Source organism: Lissotriton vulgaris, chromosome 4_1 (genome assembly GCF_964263255.1).
Source record: "Lissotriton vulgaris chromosome 4_1, aLisVul1.2, whole genome shotgun sequence".
Taxonomy (NCBI): Eukaryota; Metazoa; Chordata; class Amphibia; order Caudata; family Salamandridae; genus Lissotriton; species Lissotriton vulgaris.
This window is the reverse complement of record NC_141691.1, coordinates 1352444512-1352467341: the sequence shown is the minus strand read 5'-3', so window position 1 is coordinate 1352467341 and position 22830 is coordinate 1352444512. Positions and strand designations below refer to the sequence as shown.

General features: G+C 46.8%; 1 protein-coding gene across 1 annotated transcript in view; it reads right to left on the bottom strand.

Moving 5' to 3' along the window:
* Positions 1-22830, bottom strand: part of CEP76 (centrosomal protein 76) — a 304664-nt gene that overhangs the window by 221157 nt on the left and 60677 nt on the right. Inside the window, exon 4 of the mRNA XM_086965581.1 lies at positions 12024-12248. Coding sequence (XP_086821707.1) covers positions 12024-12248 — 225 coding nt within the window. The remainder of the gene's footprint in view (positions 1-12023; positions 12249-22830) is intronic.

Below are 22830 nucleotides of genomic sequence, written 5' to 3'. Positions count from 1 at the left end.
CAACTACCCCACCTACAAGTTAGGTATCTCCACGTATGCGGACGATACCCTTCTTTATGTCAGGGACCCGGCCAACAACGTTGCGTCGGTACTGAGGGAGGTTGTGAGGTTTGGCGCGCTATCCGGGCTGAAGGTTAACTGGGCAAAGTCAGTCGCCTTCCCACTGACCCCGATTACCGTCCCCTTCGAGATGGACTACCCGCTCCAATGGTCCTCTGAGCCGATAAGGTATCTGGGCATTATGCTGCACACGGACCCGGACGTCATGCTAAGGGAGAACTACGGGGTTGCCTACAGTAAACTCGTGGATGATGTTGAGCTCTGGATTAAGCTCCCGCTGTCCCTGGTAGGACGGATTGCCTTAATGAAAATGGTCATCCTCCCGAGGTTCTTATTCCTATTCAATAATCTCCCGATTGTCCTCTCGAAAGCCTTCTTTGCAACTCTAAACAAACTCCTGGTGAGATTGGCGTGGGCTGGGAAACAACCTAGGGTGCAATGGCAGGTGCTGCAATTACCGTACGAGCAGGGGGGATTGGCGGCCCCAGATCTGGAGCGCTACTACAGGATTGCACAGGCCTCCCACCTCCACACTTGGATCCATGGCAACCAAGACATTCCGCACGTGATCCTGGAACGATTGTTCGCAGACCCTACCCCACTTCCGGCTACCATATGCGGCCCCAAAGACCGCAGGGTTGGCGTTCTGGACTCCTTGCTATCCACCAACCATGCGTGGCATTCCATTGTGCAGAGGCAGAACAAGGAGCTGATGTACGCTCCCAACATGCCTATACAATGGGCGCTCTGGCTGCCGACCTTGGCGGAACCGGGTGTCCATAGGGCCCTCCACGAACTGGGTGCACACACTCTGGGGGACCTATTTGTGAATGGCAAGGCGAAGACGTGGGCGCAGATCTCGCATCGAGGGGAGAGCTCCACGTTACTCCAACGCTTCCAATACCATCGAGTCCGTAGTTCCCTTTTGGAACTACTGGGCCCGGATATGGAGGAGCCCCCCGCAGTCCCGGAACTGGTGTATGTTATAGACAGCGACTCCCCAAAGAAGCTGCTCACTAGGCTGTACAGGATAGGGCACGAACACACGGCACTGCTCTACACTAGGGCGCGGTTAGCCTGGCAGACTGACCTGGGCACCCACGTCGATGATGACATGTGGGCATACTGCTCTGCGGCCACAAGGCGCATCTCCCTGAACGGGAGGCACCGTTTGGTCCACTTTAAATTTTTACAAAGGGTATACCATACACCGGAACGGCTCCACAGGTACGGCCTCCGCGACTCCCCACACTGCGAGAGGTGCCGGGCACAGGTTGCGGACTTCTTGCACTTAGCCTGGAACTGCCCGGGGGTCCAGAGATACTGGGCAGGCGTATTCGCTGAAATGAGCACTATAGTTGAGGTGGACCTGGCAATGGACCCAGCCCTTGCCCTAATGGGCTATACGAAATCGATACCCGTCTCGATTAGGAAGCTGGTGGGCATGGGGATGCTCCTTGCGAAGCGGGTAGTTGCATTGTGCTGGATGAGGGGGCCATTACCCACACTCAAGCGGTGGGCTCGCGATATGAAGTACTGTAACACTCAAGCGGATACATACAGTGAGCTCCTTCCGCCCACGAGTCGCCCCAAGAACTTTTGGGGGCTATACCAGACCCACTTGTCCTCCAGGCCGGTCGGGGATGCCTCGGGGGAGGGAGATGGGGAGGAACCGGAGAGTGTCCTGCAAGAGCCACCTGATTCACCTGCCCGGTGTGTTTCCCCGCACACTTAGCGCTCCATAGGCGTTAGGAAAACACCCCATCCGTAGAAGCGTGGGATGGGAGGGCAACACATTAGATGGAGGAAGGGTGGTAGGATACACCAGCCACAACAGGAATTAGTGACACCTAAGGACTTACTCGGGGAGCACAACTGAGGGACCAGTTATGGGGTGGGGGGATGTTTACGGGGTTAGGGATTGGTTGGGAGAAAAAGTAAAAATGTACTGCTTTGTTCATTTCTTCCAAATGCACGCTGCTCAGCAGATGGTACAAGCCTACAGAGGGGAGTTTCCATCCATTGACCTCCGGCGAGCTCTTATACTGGACTCTATGATGATAATGTATAATGACATGTGTGATTGTTGTTGCACGGAGACCTATTGCCGGCCCGAGATGGGTTGTAGGCGAGCGCATTATGTACTTTGTGAGGTGCTTTTTCCTAATAAAATAAATTAATAAAAAAAAAAAAAAAGCCTAGCAGACATAGATGAGCTGACTGCCCAGTCTCTGTAATTTTATCTAGTAGTATGTTAATGTAATCAAACAGCACTGGGAATTTGGGGTTCGGGATATTGGTAAAATCATTGTTGTAAAAATTCACTGAATAAAGGAGTTTCTCATTCTTCTGAACATGTCTATTTTGCACCTCAAGTGTACAAACACTATGTGATCCCACTTTTCTTGTTGAAACAAAGAAGCAAGTTGGATGGTGGAACCTTTCTTTAACAGAGCACCTGACCACGATAGCCAAATTAGTATTATCCCTCTAAATGTCACTAAGGGAGTAGTGTGCACACTGACAACCACCCACCATCACAATGGCAGTTCTATATAGAACTTGTTACAAAACGTAATTTTAAGCAAAGGTGCACCACAACGAAAACTTGTGTAAACTACAGTATTCTAAACATGTTTTTTCATATGAAACAAACAAGAAAGACGTTTTTTTTCTCAAAAACAGATTTTCTCTTTATTCACTCCAAAAGTTAAAGGACACAGCCGACGCGTTTCGTCCCTTCGGGGACTTCTTCAGGGCAAGATAGATAGTAGAACTCCTTAGGCGCGACGATGTATTGCTGGTGAAGTAAGGTGGTGACAAGGCGACCGGGTCATGTATGGTCTCAGGAACACCGGTTCAAGAGCATCAGGTATATAGTTCGATTTGAAAGTTATTCTATTACAGTTGGTTGGGGGACCCAAAATTCATAAGACTGGTATTCATAGGTTGATTAAGAGATCCAGATGCGTGTTTAATAATTGAGCATCCAGGGGAAAAAACAATTCCTACACGAGTTGCGGCAAGTCAATAGATGTGCTTGGCCCTCTATTCAGTGGCTCCTATCGGCAGTACTTCTGTTAGTTGTATTATATGTATTTACTGCTTCTTGTTATGTAGAACGGCAGTCCGTATTTGCTCGAAAAAGGCGGCCGACTCGTAAAGCACGAGATGTTCAGACCGCGTCCGTGGTCCCCTTCCCGTCGTGTCCAGTTCGTATAGAGCCTGGTGGGGCTCTTGAACCGGTGTTTTTGAGAAAAAAAACTTCTTTCTTGTTTGTTTCATATGAAAAAACATGTTTAGAATACTGTAGTTTACACAAGTTTTCGTTGTGGTGCACCTTTGCTTAAAACCACTTTTCTTGTTGCTCTGGTCTGAGAGGGAAGGCACCCCAGCCAGGATTAGGCTATATGGGCAGGAAGCAGGTGGTAAAATCAGTATATCCTCAGATGGAGTATTACCTTGCCCATGGAATCCTTTGGTTGCTGGGTTTTGCTCTTTTTGCCTGGTACCTACTGTCATAGCCTTATCTGTGAGGTTCAACTCCATTGGTTGGGTGCGGGATTAAACTAGTCACGTAGGGCTTCATCACACACTTAGCTTTGACCTGAGAATTACTGGTCCCGGACTGACATAAAATTGTTTGGACCTGCAGCAGAGGGGAGTTCCTATCACTAATTACACCTTGTTTGTCAACCATGCCGCTTATCAGTTTCTCAATGTGATCGAGACAGTTTAATATTGGCAGAACTTCTCTACCAAAAATGAGCTAAGTTTCTCACCCAAATCAGTGCAGCACATAGGGTCATGAGGCAGGTGATCCAGTGTTGGAGTTGACTTGGGAAGGGTTTGCAGCTGGACCCATGGCCAGAGCTGGCTTTGATTGCCTGCAGGTGGCTAGTTTGTCGTGTTGGTTGCTTACGCCTAGAGATCGTTTCCTTCCCAGCAAGCCTTTTTCTCTTTGTTGCCGGGCCTCGGCGTGTCTGAGTAACGGTCTGAGCAAAGGGTGGACTGGACATCTCGGATTCCTTATCTGCTCTTCAAGGTCACTACTTCATTGTGTTGTGTCAGCTTTTGGTACAAGAGGCCCCAGCTAATAGTTGAGTTTAGACAGCCACCAACATTGCTTATGGAGGGGCAATTCTCCAAAGAAATTCTGCGCTCCTCAAGGGTGATTTCATTTGAGATTATCCCAGCTGCCTTTTCCAGCATGCTGTCAATGGTCACCGGGGGTCGGGGCACAGCAGCACTACCAGAAAATGTACGCTTGTCCATAGCTTCAGTCAGTAGGTGAATATAAAGTCTCTCCCCTCATATCCCAGGTAGATTTTTCCTCAAGAACCAACGGTGTCAGACCCTTAGAGAGTGGGCCCAGCCTCGTCCCACCGCAGTTGGGCCGCTCTTCGCTCGTGCGCGTCCTGCGTTGTGGGACTCTGTTGGCGCTCTTAAGCACGTATCTCCCGGCCCCCCTGAGGTCTGGGAGACACAGGCCCACCCCAGACTAGCGCCAAAAACAAGTCTACATGTGTTGGCAGTTAAGTGCTTTTTACATGCACCTCGCTGTGGGACTCCACTGGTGCTCTTAAGCACGTACCTCCCACCCTTGTCTAACCACACTAAGTCTGGGGGTCATAGTCCCACCCCAGACTACTGCCAAAAACAAAGTTCATGGGTGTAGGCAGGAAAACCCCTTTTCACACGCAGTGAGGAGTGATTTCGAGACAAACTGGAGAAAAGAAAGCTTCAGCAAAGTCGGTACATTCCTGGAGAAGATCTACAACAGTGACTTTTCTCCCAGGTTCATGATTACTCGTGCTGCTGGTCACCTAGGCGTTCTAAATACAAAAGAACAGGTTATAAACTGGTGACGGTTTAAATCAGATTAACCACATAGACAGAACCTTCAGGGTTTGTAATTTATGGAGAACCCAAGTTGCCATCTTAGGTTCTAGAGTCAGTAAAGAACAGTGTCTATGTGATGGAGGGAGTATTATATTTCAGAAAGATCATGGGGACAAACATCATTGCACATGCCCCTAGACGGCTAAAGGAGGTCCATTAAAGATGCCTAAACAAGCCTTCAAGAGCTTATCTTGGATTGGGGGGCAGGGGAGGAGAGTGTTCGGGCGGCTGGGGGGAGGGGGGCAGAGGGTGCTAAAAGGATTCACTCTCCATCACATCAGAACCCATTTTTTTTTTTTAATACATCCTTTATTTGGTTCACAGGATAAAGCAAACATGTATTGTACAGTATTTCGTTACATTAAGGCTCAGAAAAAGAAGAAAGTGTATACATGGATCACGGAGCGAAACATATGGTACATTGTTTTTTTGCACAATGAAATACAATGGCTGAATTATCGCTCAATCATGCTGCACACGTTGCCTTGTCGTGATGGATAGGTGAGGATAATAAGAACGGGGTGATATAGGGTTACCAAACTTGGAGGTGTATGGCGTGTGGTGAGATGGTCATCGGATCGTGCAGTGGGGGGGGGGGGGAGGGGGGGGGGGGTTCCAGTGGTGGTGTCGTGGTTGGTTCGTGCCCATTTCCATGGGACAGAGAGGGCGGTGCGGGGCTAGCGGTGGGCGTGTTGAGCGGGTGAAGCGGGGGGGGGGGCGCGCGGGGGCAGCGCCCGTCCCAACTATGCATCGGGTGTGCCGGCAACCTGGCCAACATCAGCGGTGCCTGGTGTTGTGCACCTATCTCCGTGCTCTCCGCCTGGGGAGGCATGTCCTGCGGGTTCTTCTAGTGTCTGGAATCCGTTGTGGAAGGAGTGTAGCATTTCGTCCCAAAGCGCCGCAATGGGGAATTTATGCAGCCCTGCTGTCTCCTCATTGTGGAGGGATATGCTTTCTGCCTTTGCCCAGTTGTCCAGTGAGGTGCGCCAGTGCTCTGCCCTGGGTGGGTCTGCGCGCTTCCAGTGTTTAGTAATTAGCCTTTTTGCAGTGATGAGGCCAAGGTCCCAGAAACGGGAGGGCACCCTATTGTGTTTAGTTCTGTGGAAGAGGCCCAATAGGCACGCTTCCCACGTGTGTGGGATCGGCATCGCCGTGCTACGCTCCAGTAGCGTCAACACCGACTGCCAGTACGTTTGGATCCGTGGACATTGCCACAGCACGTGTAGGAGGTCCGCTCTTTCTGTATTGCATCTCGGGCACCCAGCTGTTGCGCCTGGAAAGTATAAATTTATCCTGTCTGGGGAGAGGTATGCTCGGTGTAGGATATAAAACTGGATCTGTTTAAAGCGTGCGTTGCAGGGAATGTTTTTGGCGCCTGCCAGTATCACCGCCCATTCCTTGTCCGTCCAGGCCTTCCCTCTGTCCACCGCCCATTTATCCCGTAGTGGCTGTAAGGTGGAGAAGTGTGGCTCACTGGTTAGAGCAGGCAGAACCTGAAGCAGAGGTCAGACCCGGGACCAGGGTTCGATTCCCGACGCGGCAGGGTGTTGAGCTCAAATGTCCACGGACTCGATAATTCTCGCTTCAGTGCCTGACCTAATCATGGGTTCACACTCTGCAACTCTGGGCATTAAGCTTGCTTAATCTCCACAACGGCCCCCCGCGGCGGGATGCCTGGCTTTCACCTTGGGGATGCCCTGTAGGGGCTATCTCACAGGGAAAAACCAGGACGGGTTCCCAAGGCAAGCGCAGAGATACCCCTTCGGGGGTCGATTCTGGCGCTATATAAGAAACATAATAATAATAATAATAAAGGTGCATTGCGTGTGGGAGAGCAGTGCTTGGGTTAGCCAGTGTACCACATGTGTGCCATTTCCCATGACGTGCATCCACTGGATCAATTGGTGTATGGGAGGCTCGTCAGTGATGTTTCCCCATTTCTGTGTGAGCGCCCTGATTATGGAAGCGTGTTGTAAAAACTGTCCCGCAGGTAACCCCGTATCGGCGGCCAGTGTCTCGAAGGGGAGCAGGGCACCATCAGCGTACAGGTCTGCCATGGTTTCTATACCCGAGCGTGTCCACTGCTCCAGGGCCGCTTCTGTTACAATGGTCGTGGCCTTGGGAGTGCCCAAGAGTGGGAGCGCCGGAGCATACGGTGTAGTGGTTCTGGTGAGCCGTAGGCATCGAGAGTAGCATTTCGCAACTACTGCTACGTGTAGCTCTGAGTGTTTCCTGGTGCTCGCCAGCGGGTGGAATAATGAGTGTATCTGCAGCGGGGAGAGTGTGTCCGCAGCTGTGGCCGTGTCTTCATGGTTCCTGTCCGGGAGCCAAGCCACCACCCATTGCAGCTGCGCTGCTAAGTAGTAGAGTTCCAGGTTTGGTACCGCTAGGCCACCATCGCTAACTGGAATGTACAGTTTCGTTAGTGCCACTCTTGGCCTGCCCATGTTCCAAATCAAGTCTCTAAGCATGGTTTCCAACTCCCTGAAGATGCGGGCCGGGACTTATAGTGGAATGTTAGCAAAGTAGTACAAGAGTCTGGGCAGGACGATCATTTTCGTTAAGGTCACCCTGCTCAGCACATTGATGGGGAGGGTTTTCCAAAAGGCGATCTGCGCCCTGATGGATGTTATGGCTCGTGTCAAATTGCCATCTAAAATGTCTGGGGGGGTCCTATAAATGTGGAATCCCAGGTATTTGAACGTGGTTTGGTGCCATGGCAACCTCTCACCACTGATCCTGAGCTCAGGGTCTGGGGTGTTGGGAGCAAATGGGTATGCCCCCGACTTGGCCCAGTTGACCTTTAGGCCCGACATCAGTTCGAACGTTCGGAAGATGTCCGATAGTTCCGGTGGTAGGTGTTCGAGGTCTCTGACGTACAGAAGTAAGTCGTCCGCGTATAGCGATATAATGTGCGTAGCATCCGCCAGTGGAATACCCCACTGTGTGCCGCTATTATGCATTCGTTCGGCTAAAGGCTCGATCGCCAGTGAGAAGAGTAGTGGGGAGAGCGGGCAGCCTTGCCTGGTGCCCCTCCTGACTCGGATAGCCTCGGATAGCAGTCTGCCTGTGCGTACTCTCACCTCAGGCCTCCTGTACAGTAATCCTACCAGCTCAACGAAGTAGTCTCCCAGATCAAACTTACGTAGCACCGCTAGTAAATAAGGCCATTCTACGGAGTCGAACGCTTTTTCAAGGTCTAGAATTAAGCAGCCCGATCTCGGCCAGTTCCGGACCGCGTACTCCTGCACTCGGAACAGCCTCCTTATGTTCTGGGAGGTGCATCTCGTTGGGACAAACCCGTTTTGATCCTTGTGCACCAAGGCGGGCACCAGGGCCGCCAGCCTGCGGGCCAGGGTCGACGCCAGGATCTTGTAGTCCGTGTTCAACAGAGCCAGAAGTCTGTATGAGCCGAGGAGCGTACCGTCCCTGCCCGGTTTGAGGAGAGACACCAATGTTGCTTCATTCATGGATTTGGGTAAGGATGAGTCCTCTAACGCCGCGGAGTATGTTCTGAGCAGTTCAGGGATGAGAATGTCCGAGTAGGCCTTATAGTATTCAGCAGCCCGTCTGGGTCTGGGGCTTTGCCATTGGAGAGGGCGAAGATGGCGTCACGCAGCTCATCTGCCGCCACCGGTGATCCAAGATCGTCTCGTTGGCTGTCAGTCGGAGTGGGGAGCGTGACTTCGTCTAGGTACGCTGTTATATCTGGCTGTGGATTTCGCAGTTGCGACCGGTACAGCGCCTCGTAGTGTGTCACAAAAGCCGCATGTATGTCCCCCTGGGTATACACCATTGTGTCGGCGGCAGGGCTTATCGCCGTCACCGGGTAAGATCGGTCTTCCCGTCGTATCAACCAGGCTAACAATTTGCCTGGCTTGTCGCTATAGCGGTGTGTGCGGGCCGAGTGAGCAGCGTAGTTGACATGTTTTAGTCTGCCCACTAATCTGTCATGTTCCGCCCTCGCTTCCAGTTGCTCAGCGTTGGCGCCCTCGGATGCTTCCCGTTCTGCACGTAGCAGGTCTGTTTCTAGATGTTTCAAGTCTGTCTCTATCTGTCGCCTAGCGTGTGCCTGCGTGCCTAGACACAATCCCCTGAGGACTACTTTGAATGCGTCCCATTCCAACTGAGGTGTGGAAGCAGTCCCATTGTTCTCCTCAAAGTATTGTGCCGACTGCGCACCTATCGAGGTCCTTAATGGGCCATCTAGCAACAGGTCGGGTTGCAGCCTCCAGGTGGGTACCGGCGGTCTCGGCTGTTCCCAGGCCAGGTCTATGAGGTGGGGGTTATGGTCCGAGTGTGTGCGGCCCATGTAGTGTGCATCCCTGACTACTGGCAGTAGTTCCCTGGTGACCATGTATCTATCGAGGCGTACATGTAAGTCGTGCGCCCCGAGTAATATGAGTAGATCTTAGTGTCGGGGTTATGGCTGCGCCACGATCACATCAGAACCCATGACTTCTGATGACGTGTAGGGAGAGAATTACCACCAAAACCCTGTAGGTGGAGTGTTAGAACTGTAGCAGGGCAGGGTAGAACTGGAGAATGGACCTGTTAAGGCTGGGGTTCAGATCAAGGATGGAACCCAGCAAACGCAGGTCAAGGAGGAGTTCGTGCGGAAAAGGTTCTGGGCTATAGAGGCAGAATCAGACTAGGCCAGCAAGTTTTTTGTGTTGTAAGGTTGCCACTTGTAATAGCTTGCACTCATCTATACTCCCACACCTTAATTTTCCCTTTTCCTTTTTGTACTATACTGTCCCACACCGCTTCTCCTGTGTTTGAAGAAAGAACCCCAATCACCATTGGGTTTGTCAACGCCTTACTTTTTGGACACGCATTATACACCCTGCAGCAGTTACCTCATTCCAGTCTGTCAGACAGTATGATAGCTTGAGTTTCATTGAGCTGCCTTCTTTCTAGCAGTGCTCATGGTCTCGGCAAAAGAGCGCAAGCACGTCGTACACCAATAGAAAACAAGATCAAACTGTCTTTCTACTTTGTGCAATTCTCTTTCACTTGCAGGGGTCACGAAAGTTTATTTAAAGTGTTCCCCTTTTGGACACAGACTTTAACGAAGCTAAAACTCCAACAGCAGTAGAACGTAAGGTGTGCTGGAGAAATGCTTCAAGGAAATAAGAAAAGGTCTTTGCAGCAGGTAAAATAAACAGGAGTAAGAAAACAAAACATTCAGTCTGCACGCATCACTTACAGAGAAAACTTGCTAAAATATTGCTATTAGTTAACAACTAACACAGTATAAATGTATTACATTCTTAAACTAATGGAAATTGCAGAAGTACATCATGCTTACCTCATGCTTAAAAAACAGAGTGGAGCTCTGGAAAAAGAACACAATATGATGGGAAATGTGGATGTGGGGATAACAGAAAGTGCAGGAAGGAATAGCGGTGGAGGAGACGGGTTTGTTGTAACGGATAGAGCCAGGAATGTAGGAAATGGTAGTAGTGGATAAAGCCAAGAGAAGTATGGGATAGTAGGAGACGTACAACTAGGAAGGAAGGACAGTATATGGAGGTGGAGGTAGGTGGGAAAAGCATGCAGCAAGGTGGGGATGGCAAAAGGTGAAACAATTTGGAATGGAGAAGAATTAATGGCACAAGAGTCCAAACGTAATATGTGGAGATTTGGAGGAGATACAAGATGACAGTGAAAAGACAACGAATAATTGGCGGATGGACGAATGAGAAAAAGTCAAGGAGGGTTCTGGAGATCCGACAAGTATAATGGGTGAGAGGTAAGAATATAACATAGAAAACATAAAGCCAGGGTAGAAATAAGCAATTGAAAATAAAACACTAGAGATGAGTATCATAGAGGAGGAAAACCGAGAAGGTTATAGTGGAAACTTCTCGCTTACTGCCTCTACGATGAACCATTTCAGATGACATCAGTGATGTTATAATGAGATGTGACTGCATGTCTGCCTCTGGAGATTGTGAAGTCTGCTACAACCAAACCATGTGTACAAAGATAGGATGAGTTTAAAATCAGGTGGAGAAACAATACTCACTTGCATAATAAATCATTTTATAGCTTAGATGAACACATCCTTGGATGCCCAGAGGACCTTCACTGTCGCACACAGCATGAAAGAAATAGCTGAAACAATAATCCCAACTATCCATCATACCTCCGTGGCTGTGAAGTTCCTAATCTGTCCCTAGTCAAGATGAGTACAGATCTGCACACCAAGGTGCCACCTCTCTCCCCCATAGAAACGGGTTTCCATTTACCTTTCCGAACTGTATCGGAGTTTCAGTTTGGGAATAACATTAAAACCCGGCTGTGCAAACCCCCTAATCTTGACTTGCCACTGCGACCGTAATGGACCCACAGACTGCATTTCCTACTCTTGTCTGTTCTCACATAATGTTTTCGGGGTTGAAGGAGCAGCATATGTTAGACTATTCTTACAAGATGTTAAAAGTAAGATATTGGAATGAGACCTTGATAGAGATGTGCCATAGGTTAAACAACTATTGTAAAGCAAAATGTATGGAAAAGGTTGTGTGCTTGTTGGCGTTTAGCTATTGAGAAATGGGTCAATCAAGCCATGTTTCCTGCCTCTCGCAACACATTCTTGTAAATGGGGACTGAGCAATTGTTGGCTAACTGGAAAAAAGACAATAGGCTTTTAATGAAGAGAAAGAAAAGTTACTCATGCGTAACCTCCGTTTTTTAAGGTACAAACATTCTCTACAGTCGCAGTCACTTCACTACCAAAAATCACTTGAATTAGTCTTTCAACCACATTGGACCGATTTAAGAGATTTTGCTAATACTTACACTTGTAACACTCCTGGCTTACCCTGGAACTCAAAAGTAATCCAGACATACTGCTGGCTTACTCATGGAATAAAAGAGCACGCAGTCTCAGTAGTAGGAAGTGTCTGTATTGCATCAATTAAAAAGTTTTGCAGAAACATTAAATGAAGGCCATTACGGAATTTCAGTCATATCTGATAACTTCACCCCTAGTAAACAAGACATGACAGTCATATTTCCAAATTGCAGTTATTTAAGCTCAGAAGGTTCCTTACCTAGAATCTCTCTGTGTATTTCAAGCAAGAATCCATCATGGAAGTCTGGCTCACAGGCACATGGGACAGGTTTTGATCGGAAACGCTGATTACGAAAATGCAAACACAGTGTGAAGCTGGAGCTAACTTGGCCAGGTAAAGGTTGTGGCTCTTGCAGGTGTTCTAGGAAGGCTTTTCCACCCAAGACTTGAAGGTACAGATATCTTCTTGTAGGATCAATATTAGCTGAAAAAGTTAAAAACATCACCTAAAACCAGTACTCATTTTAAAATTGATATATTAAGCAGACTGTTTTTGATACAATGACAAATACAAAACGTAACCCATTAGTTACCACAAAGTAATTATTCCTTCCAACAGATAGCAGCAAATCCATTGCATGGATGGACATGAGAAAGCAATTATAATAGATTGCATTTTGTATCTATCACTTTTGCCATAGTTCCCAGCATAATCTCTTGAGGCGACAGTATTGCTGGGACGTTCGAATTTACAACACAGGAAATTCTACCACTCTACCATCAACATACCACTAGTAGATTACAAACCATCAGCGGAGACCTTAATACCTAGTTTTTAGTTTTGAACCACTGGGTAAGGTTCCCTGAAGACCGCCTTGCTTATTCAATAAAGAAAAAAATCATATCACCTTAGAACATGAAATACACCGAGTTAAGTTTGTATCAATAATACTACACTTATGATTTGAAATGTGAGAAACCAATACCTTTGCCAAAAGTGTGACTCCAACTTGCAAATTTCCTGTTTTTGATAATATTTCTTTATACCAATTCATGTACTCCTCGGATAACGTTCTACATCTCTATACTGTATTCAAATATAAGCACACCATGCAGAGCACTGCAGGCAAAGTCATGAAAATAGATGAAATACTGTTTAATTCAGAATTTCATTTCTGTTTAAATTAAATTCATCCGTAGTAATGCAGGCTCATCTGTGTATTCTATTAAAGTTACACTTCTGTAAATTCTTGCATCTGGGTAGTCCAGCATTTCAGCCCTCTGCTTTCCTAAGCAAAAATGTAGCTGTTGTGTTGCATCTATCAGTGGCCTGCACAACCATGGACCAACAGGGACTGTAAAGAAAGGTTTGGTTTGGAGTAGGAAGAAATCCTGGGCACCCCAAAAAATCTATAACCACCAATTTTTTTAGCCCCTTCATCTCTTCGGCCATTGTCCATTAAAGTCGATGGTTTCATATGTGGAGATGAGGGATGGACTATATGGTTGAAACCTCCACCCTCTCACATATTGTTCTGCACTGAGGATGCTTTGTACTGGATAGAATGTGAGTTAAGTACCAAAATCAAGAAATATTCCAGATGATGTTTGACATTGTTAGTGACTGCTGCATCCTTGGAGTTATTTTCTGGACACATGAAACTGAAGTATGCTGCCATAAGTCTGGAACCTAAATAAAGAGGTGGCTTCAGAGAGCAGAGGAGGCCAGCACTGATTCACTGGAAAAGTAAATGTAGCCAAGTTTGGAGCTCAAATGTGCATCTAGGCTTCGGTGATGCAGATTCTGAAGCATATGTACACTGCGGAAGTATTACTAAAACTTGGATCCAGAGATTAGAATAGTTGGAGGAATATGAGATGTTGACTGCATTCATAGTGGCAAGGGAGTGTAGAGGTTGTCTCATCCAAACCAGTGACTGGGCTAAAAGAGGATTAGCTTTATTTGAATACTTCTGGTACTTTAGGATACCAAACATTACCCACAAAAGATGCTGTTATTCCTTTCCAAATAGATCATGTTGTAAGAAGCAGCAACAATACTGTGAGGGCCTTTAAAAACACCTATCTTGAATACAAATAGCCTCTTGCACCGCTTTCAGTAGCGTTTCAGATCAAAGTATTTTATTTTACTGGTGTACTGAGATTAGATTAGTCATTACTTCCTTACTTCTTGCAAAGTCTAAGGCTTCATGGGAAGTTGAGTAAGTGGCACTATCTCTAGCAAACCTGTGAAGCACTCAGATATGCACCAGGTTTCTGTGTCCCATCAGAGTAGGTGGTTGAAAGGGCTTTGGGTACAGCTTGTACTATGTAGGATATGCTGTGAATAGTATAAGCTTGGTGTATAGAAAATCAAAGCGCAAATGAAGGGGTTGTGTTGAGTTTAAGTCCCTACAGATCCCATGGCTGGCGTATGTGGCACATAGCTTGCGGGCCACAAACATAACTCGTGCTGATGAAAAATGGGTTGAAACCGCTCTTATGGATGAGCTGAGATCAGAACGAGAGGATGTTGCTTTAACAAAATACTCTATGCGACACGCGCTATTGGTGTAAACAGTTAGTAACTTTGAACCTTATCAGACTTGGGATATACCTCGCCGCTGATTGATGAGAAGTGTGGCTCAATGGTTAGAGTGGCAGACCTTGATGCAGAGCGCTGGCCAGGGACCAGGGTTTGATTCCCGCCTCGGCGGGATCGGGCTTAAATTCCTCTGACCAGATATTCTCGCCTCAGTGCCGAATCTAAGCATGGGCCCCACGCTGCAACTCTGGGCAATAGCTTGCTTAATCTCCACAACGGCCCCCGATACACAAGGGATGCCTGGTTTCACCATGGGATGCCCAGGAGTGGACACCTCACAAGGAAAAGCCAGGAGGGGTTTCCTTGTGGTAGGAGTACAAGCGCCGGGATGCTTACGGGTTACTGTTCGCGCTATACAAATACAACACATTTACACACATTTACATTTACATGACCTATTTTAGATTACATTTATTTCACCAACTGGTCCCTTTAAGCGTGGTGGTTTTATTTACTCAGATTTGCACCCCTGCAACTGTGATAACAAATTTATCTATGACACAGTACACATGGTTATGTTTTGCCCAAAATATAGTAACCTGCGACACAAACTCATACACCCAATGTTATTATCAGCTGAATTTTAACCAAATTAGGCCAGCCTTACTTTTTTTAACAGCTGTTGAACTCACCTTTTACCTGCTTTCTTCTTGTATGTTTTCTGGTGGGAGTTCTAAAATATGAATGATTAGGACACTGATATTTTTTATGTTGTTTTTAATGACCTGTATTTTGTGATTTTACCTATAAAATCAAATAAAGATTATGAATCTACTGGAGGCTCTGTTAAGCCAAAGGGAGTATTATATGGATCCTACCAGGATTGACAGAGCACTGATCCTACTGGAGGATGCACATTTAAGTTACCGGGGAGAATTGTGTGAATTTCATTCATGAGCGACAGAGGACCGATTTCTTTCGGGAACTAGAGGGATTAACTCGAGGCCTGATCTGGAACACTGGGCGACCCAGGATAGCAAGGCATAAATTATACTCTCCACCAGAGTGTGGAGGCTTGACAGTTCCTCATCTGGAGTTATACAACTTAGCCGCACAGCTGCAATGGGTTGCGAAGTGGCTAAGTGGGAAAAATCTGACAGACACGGCAACCAAGACATCGCTGTGGACACAGACACATGTTTACAGTTTGTTTCACCCCCTGGCGTAACTTCCCCGCCCGACAGTTACACATTGAGGTGGCCCACAGATTGTGAGAAGTTGGCCTGCTATATAGTGCTCACTATTCTAGTGATCACTGTGTATCATACCAAACAACCCTTATTGATGATTGGTTGTAAGTCAACCTTATAGACCAGCTATCCTAGTAGCGTGGACAAAAGCAGTCTTTAGGCTAAACTCTAGAGGGCGTGTTAAGCCAGCTGTTTTACCATCACATATACCCCTTGAACACCAAGTGAAAGGACACCACACAAGTTGTTATGAAAAATAAAGTATATTTATTTATAACAAGTCTACCCTGAACTCTTTATGAGTCAGGGAGCTAAGCACAATACAAAACTCTTACGAAAATACTTCAAGTTGCACAATTTACACAAATGCCCGAGGGGCACGAAAAACCATATACTCTAAAAGTGGAATGCGAAATACTAGCAGGTGAGTAACTCGATCCAGAGGCTTCAGGATCGCTAGGACTACACTACTGAACTCTAAGGTTAGGAGCAGGAGGCCTAGGGAGATCGGGTGCAGAGTGTGCACTCTCACGCGGGATGCGGGACAAAGTCTATGGAGGCTAGTATTTCTAAAGTTACTGTTGCCGGACGAATCCGACTAGGTAGACTTGAAACGAAAAAGGATCTGGACACTTGGATAGTGAATCTGCGTTGGAACACCGAAATGCTCGGGTTACCTAGCCCAGGGGCTGCGGCTGCATAGGGTTCAAAAGACGTCGGGAATCCTCGTTGTAGTCTATGGAGCCTGAAAGAAGAAGTTGCTGGCAGGCGACCAGTGAAGATGTTCGGTGTGATCCAAGCCTGGATCGGTGATGGAGACTACCTGAAAGCAGAGGGGACTCAGTTCTTAATCACTAGCCAGTGATTATGTGGGCACCAGGGTGGCACCGGATGAGGTCACCGCGATCAGGTGAGTGGGCGACGCTGGACTCTGCAGTCACACGGGCCAGGAGGCGTTGCCGGCGACCAGGCTGGAGGTGCGAGCTGTCCCACGAGGGTGTCTGCTGTCGGCGATGCTGGAACCAGGATTGGAGCAACAAGCCTTGGTAAAGGCAAGCCCACGCGGTGGAGTCAAGATGGCGTCTGGAGTGGAGCAGGAGGGTCCGGGGTGCTCCTCTTTTGGAAGGGAGCAAGGGCCAGTCTGGAGCAACCAGACCAGCGGTGAAAACGTCGTGGTACGTCGTCAGGAGGGCCACTAGCCAACGGGCAAGTGACTGGACAACGCGGTAAGCAGCAAAGAGCAGAAGGGCCCCACGCAGATCTCGTGGATGCTGGGGGGCTGGACTTCGGTGCTGGAGCTGCTCTGGGTTGGGGCTTCTCAAACCCCAGTGCACTCACTCGAGGATCCCTCGGCAGTCGTGCTGGTTAAGCATCGTGCAGGTTTTGAAGATGGCTGGTCCCTCAGGTCTCGTCACACCCACGAATCTCAGCTGGGCTGATGATGCAGGTAGAGGTCAGAGATGCCAGGGAATCCGGGTCTCGTCGAGCTGGTCAGTCTTGATCCGGAGGATGGACGTGCAGCAAACCGCGATGCTTAGGTGGTGCCTGCGAGTGCAGGGTGGCTACTCCTTAGCCACAAGGGAGAGTCTTCAGAGAATGTCAAGAGTTCCTTTCGTGGAAAGTAGTTCAAGATTCAAGATTATCTAATTTGGGAAGGGGGCCCGCTCCTACCTTTATCCTAAGAAAAGGGGCTGGCACGCGACTAGGTCCTGCCCATGGGTGGGACCAGGAGGGGGGTGGTTACACCCCTCTCCTTTGTCCGGACTTTCCCCAGCTCAGGGGCTGGGGTGCCCCTGGAACTGGTTTGAGCCGGCATATGCACAGTGAGCACCGGGGTGCCACTTGCAGTCACCTTCCTCTCAGCCCTGCCTACCTGGGATACACAAAACCCTGTCTGGGATGGTGCTAGCACCGCCCCTGACAGGAAACCCTTTGTCCGAGCTCTCCTCGCTGGAAGGACTCCCAGCAGCAGGAGGTCAGACTTGTGTCTGTGGTGGCAGCATCCATTTTGTGATGCTGAGGCTCGAGTTAACTTTAACCGGGGTTCACAGTTACATACATGTCGTGTCCCTCTAGAAGGGTGGAATGCTAACCCCGTCGCCAGAATTGGCGAGGGGTTAGTATTCCAATTCGTATGACAACTTACTCGACATGTTTCGATAAAGCGATACCAAAGTTAGCAAATAATCGCGAGGATTATAAGGCACTTAAGAGTATATGGTACGCGTTATCATGGAACAGCTATTAGGACTTGGTTCCGCAAGCTGCAAATGGGCTCAGCTCATGCCAGAGCACCATCTCACATAATTCCAAGCACTCTGCCTTCAGGATTGATAAGGCCTGCCATAGGAGTGACTGATAGGAATACATGTGTCCATTTTAGGGTTAGATATAGGAATACTATATCTAAAGCAAAGGGTGATTACACCACCTTGCCCCAGCTGTCGTGCAGCCAGTTGTATCAGATTTGGGTGGCCAGCCGAGGGGTGGCATAATACAAGCTGCAGCCCCTGGTAGGCCCTGGGTACACCTATGACCTGGATACCTAAGGTATGCTGTACAGGGACTGATAAGGTGACTCAGTATCCAATTAGATATGTACCTAAGATACATGGAATCCATTTTACAGAGAGAGCAGTGGGCCTGGGGTCCTGAATAGCAGGGTCCCAGGTCAACTAAGTCGAAAAACCAGCAAAACACCAGGCAAAAAGTTGGGGGCAACCATAGTCAGATATCCACCTTCCTACACAGATGTTACAAGAGGAGCCTTCAACTCACAAAAGATACGATCCCAATATTGCCACTTGTTGGAACGCCCAGAGGCAGAGACTCCATAACCGACGCAGAGCTAATGCCCGGGACAGACTCGGGAGTGGAGACGCTGGGGAACTTGTATGCGGACAGCACCCTCCTACCTTTCGTGACCCTGTCGGCCGATAATGATTTACCAGTAGGCTAATTTCTTCTGCATGCAGCTATCATTCCGACACTGACGCAAGTATGGGGAGACCTGACAAATAAGTCGCCGGCGCATCAGCTATTGCAATATTTACATGTAATGGGGGAGGGGTCACATGTGGTCAATTGGTTAGTACAGGCTCTGCTTATACATGTACTGAAACCACTACAAAGACTCCGTACAAGTTGGACAGAGGCCGCCCCTGGACCGATAAGGAATGGGAACGTGTCCTAGCCAGCGCCACACACATACCACGCAACTCACGATTTAAACTCATGCAAACATATATTTTACATAGAGCGTATCTCTCACCAGATAAGATCAATAAAGATTTCAACATCAATACCTCTGAATGCCCGAGATGCCGTCTCCTAAGCGCTGACCTACTACATATGCTATGGTCCTGCCCCCTGCAGGAAACACAACTAACATCCAGTACAAATCTGGAAACTATCAATTCTGTTAGAAAACTATATGAGTGGCTACAGGAAGCTTTTGACATCCTGATACCACTAAAAACCACACAACAGAGCAAAAGAAAAAAAAAGCGCCTTGGAGAAACATAGAAATAAAAGACATAAAACAACAAATTAGAAAGCTGCAACGTACCTGGCTCAAAACACATGCCCAACAAGACAAACTTCACGTACAGAAAATTAACAGATTATACAAGTCGGCTATCAAAAAAGCTAAGAAAAGGTACTATTCGGACAGAATTCAAAACGCTAAATGTGTAAATAAAGAATTCTATCAAATACTCAATGAATTTCGCAAACCAAATTGCCTAGAAGGAACTCATCCTGTTACTCAAGATTTCACAGACAAACTGGCAAATCATTACACGGACAAAGCAGACACGTTGGAATCGTGCTTAAAACAGAAACAAAGTACCAGCACTAACCCTGGTAAAAAACAACAACCCAAGAATGCTCTAATCAAGCCTCTCCGTTCCTTCCAACACATCTCACACGAGGAATTTATGGACCTGGTCAAAGCAAGCAGGCCTGCCGGCAGCCCTTCTGACCCCTGTCCGCCACAAACTTTCAAGACAATTCTTTTAACAACCTCTGCTGCCACTCCAGTAAGAAGAATCATCAACGATTCCTTAACTACTGGAATATTTCCAGAAGAACTCAAAAAGTCATACATACGCCTTTACTGATGAAAACAAACTTGGACCCGCTGAACCCTGACAACTACAGACCCATTACAATTAGACAGTTTCTGGGCAAACGGATAGAAAGAGCAGCGTTTGCCCAGATGTCACAATTCATTGAAGAGAATGACATACTTTCAAACTTCCAAACAGGATTCCGTCTGGGAAGAGGCACTGAATCTGCCCTCCTTGCCATCTAGGATGACCTAAAAAATACAGTTGACCGCAACGAGGTTGCTGCGCTACTCCTCTTGGACCGCTCAGCTGCCTTTGACATGGTTGGCCATGACACTCTGAAACAAAAACTCAATGAAGCCGGCATAGAGGGAACTGCTCTAGACTGCATCGCATCCTACCTTCGAAACAGAACTAATGTCATCCATACCCCACCTTTCTCGTCCAAACCGTACTCCACAAAAGCAGGGGTCCTTCAAGGTACTATCATCTCGCCCATGCTTTTCAACATCTACATGAAGTCATTACCAGTACTGATCAATAAATTTCACCTCACATGCTATAACTATGCAGATGACATGCAAATACCCCTTCAACTGGAATGCCCCAAAGACATTAGAAAATCACCAATTTTCAGCTGTCTCGGAGCCGTGGATCAGTGGATGACCTGGAGCCATCTCAAATTGAATGCTTCAAAAACTGAAATGTGGCGATTAGAAACATTACAACCCGCTTGCCGAATGGCCTGATGAACTGGGATTACTGCCTAAAGTATCAAAGGAAGTAAGAAATCTCGGAATGACCATGGACTCCAAGCTCTCAATAAATGCCCAAGTGGATAAACTAGCAAGATCAAGCTTTGCTACTATAAAAAAACTCTGCGACAAATTTTCCCTCATTTGGGATTTCCACACAAAGTCCAAGCTACCATCTCCCTTGTTCTGTCCAAACTCGATTACGCCAATAGCCTCTACCACGGATCACCTTTAACGACCATGAAAAGACTACAAAGGATTCAGAACTCGGCTGCCAGACTACTCTTGCATATAAAACCGCGAGACCACATCTCCCCTCTCTTGAAAGCCCTGCATTGGTTACAGGTTGCCAGAAGATCCAGTTTCAAGCTGCTTTGTATCACCCACAAAGCAATACATGGAATGGGACCACTCTTCATCTGGAATAAAATCACCAAACACATTCAACAAAGGAACCTCTGCTCTAAAGGAGCATCTCGCCTCAAAATCCCACCATGCAAGAAAAACCATAGGTGGCACATCCTTTTCTGTTCAAGCAGCCAAACTATGTAGCTCTTTACCCCCAAACATAAGATCCACCGACAACCACCTTATCTTCAGAAAACTATTCAAGATTTGGCTCTTCCCCACATAAGCACCATACGCAAACAGAAATTTACAGCATATCCCTCTGTATACAAGCATTTGTTTTCACTATAGATATGTACCTATCTTTGTTTATTACTTTGTATAAATATGTAAAATAATTATGTTGTTGAGAGAAAAAAAAATAATAATAATAATTTAATAAAAATCATCTTTGGTCTACATGTACATACTTCCATTGTGCATCTATGTACCTTCCATGTACTTGGATCTGTGTGTCTGTTACTTTTCTTCTGAAACAGCATATCCAATGCACTACCCTATTTCTCCTCCGGTGCCTCTATCAATATCTTTAATCTACATATACTTACCTCTTTTATGTATCTATATACTTTCAATGTAATTATGGATCTATATATTTATCACTCTCTTCTAATTTAGCATTTCCAATGCACTACCCATTTCTCAGCCTATACTTCGCTCAATATATCTTCTAGCCCAACTTTCTGACTAATTTCAAACTTCTACTGCTCCTTCCAATGCACTACCCTATCTCTCATCCTATACATCTATCAATATATCCTTTACATCCACTCTCTCATTTATTCCAAACCCCATACCACTACTATGATTGCCAAAATAACCCTTTCTAGACTCTCTCCTACTCTACTCCTCCTGGCATCATCTGACACCTCTTTTACTATACCGATCCCCTAAAAGAAACCTTTATAAACTCTTCCCTCTGAGTCCTCCCCTCCAAAACTCCTTTTTACTGATCCAAAAGCCTCCTCCTACTGCTAAGATCTAAAAATAAAATAAAAAAATCCTTCACTCTTTTAACCCTCCACTATCCTTTTCCATCAAAATTAACAGACTAACATATTCACTTCTCAAATTCCATATTAAACTATATTAATATACTACCCAAATAACTGAATAACATATCCACTACTCAAATTACGTCATATTTTTTACTATACTAATTTTCAACAGTAATCCTTTATGGGTTCCGGAGTGGCGTGCTACTCGCCAGAAAAGCGCTTCAACACCCATCAGGGGTAACAAGTGCTATATGAATGCAAATCTTTCTTCCCCTTTTATCCCTCCGCTATCCTTCTCATTCCAAGTAACTGACTAATATTCACCACTGAAATTACTTCATATTTCACCATATTAATTCACCACTAATCCTTTGAAGGCTTCCTGAATAGCGTGCGTCAACAAGCGATATATAAATACAAACTTTTGTCCTCCTCAATCCTTCTGCAATCATTCCAAATCCAAATAACTGACTAACCAATCCACCACTTAAAATGTACTTGCATGTTTCACTATACTAATTCAACACTAATCCTCTATGGGTCCCGGTGTAGCGTGCTACTCGCGAAAAAGCGCTTTGACGCCTCGTCAGGAGTAGTAAGAACTATATAAATGCAATTACAATACAATACAATACCGATTATCGCTATTTTCACAGGGAGCCAGCTCCAGAATTCGTATGTTCATGGAACTGCAGGTTTTGGAGACATCGGAAATGGAAAGTTCTCAGAAAAAGGTGCAGCCTTTTAACCAGCACGGCTAACCCTTAGCCAACTTAATTTTTTATTGTGATCCTAAAGACCTCAATGAACAAAACAATGTATAAGTGGAGTCAGCTTTTCGTTGTTGCAAGACAAATAGCTTAGGAGCTCCCTCAGTATCAGGAAATGCCCTTATAAAGTCAAGAGTATTGTTCTCAGTCAGCTAAGTGTGAGACTATAGCATTGGATGGAGTCCAAAATTTGGAGACCTGGACCTAAAGAACCAGGTAAAACAAAGGAGTGATGTACTTGTCAGCCTCTTTTTCTAATGAACTGTCAGG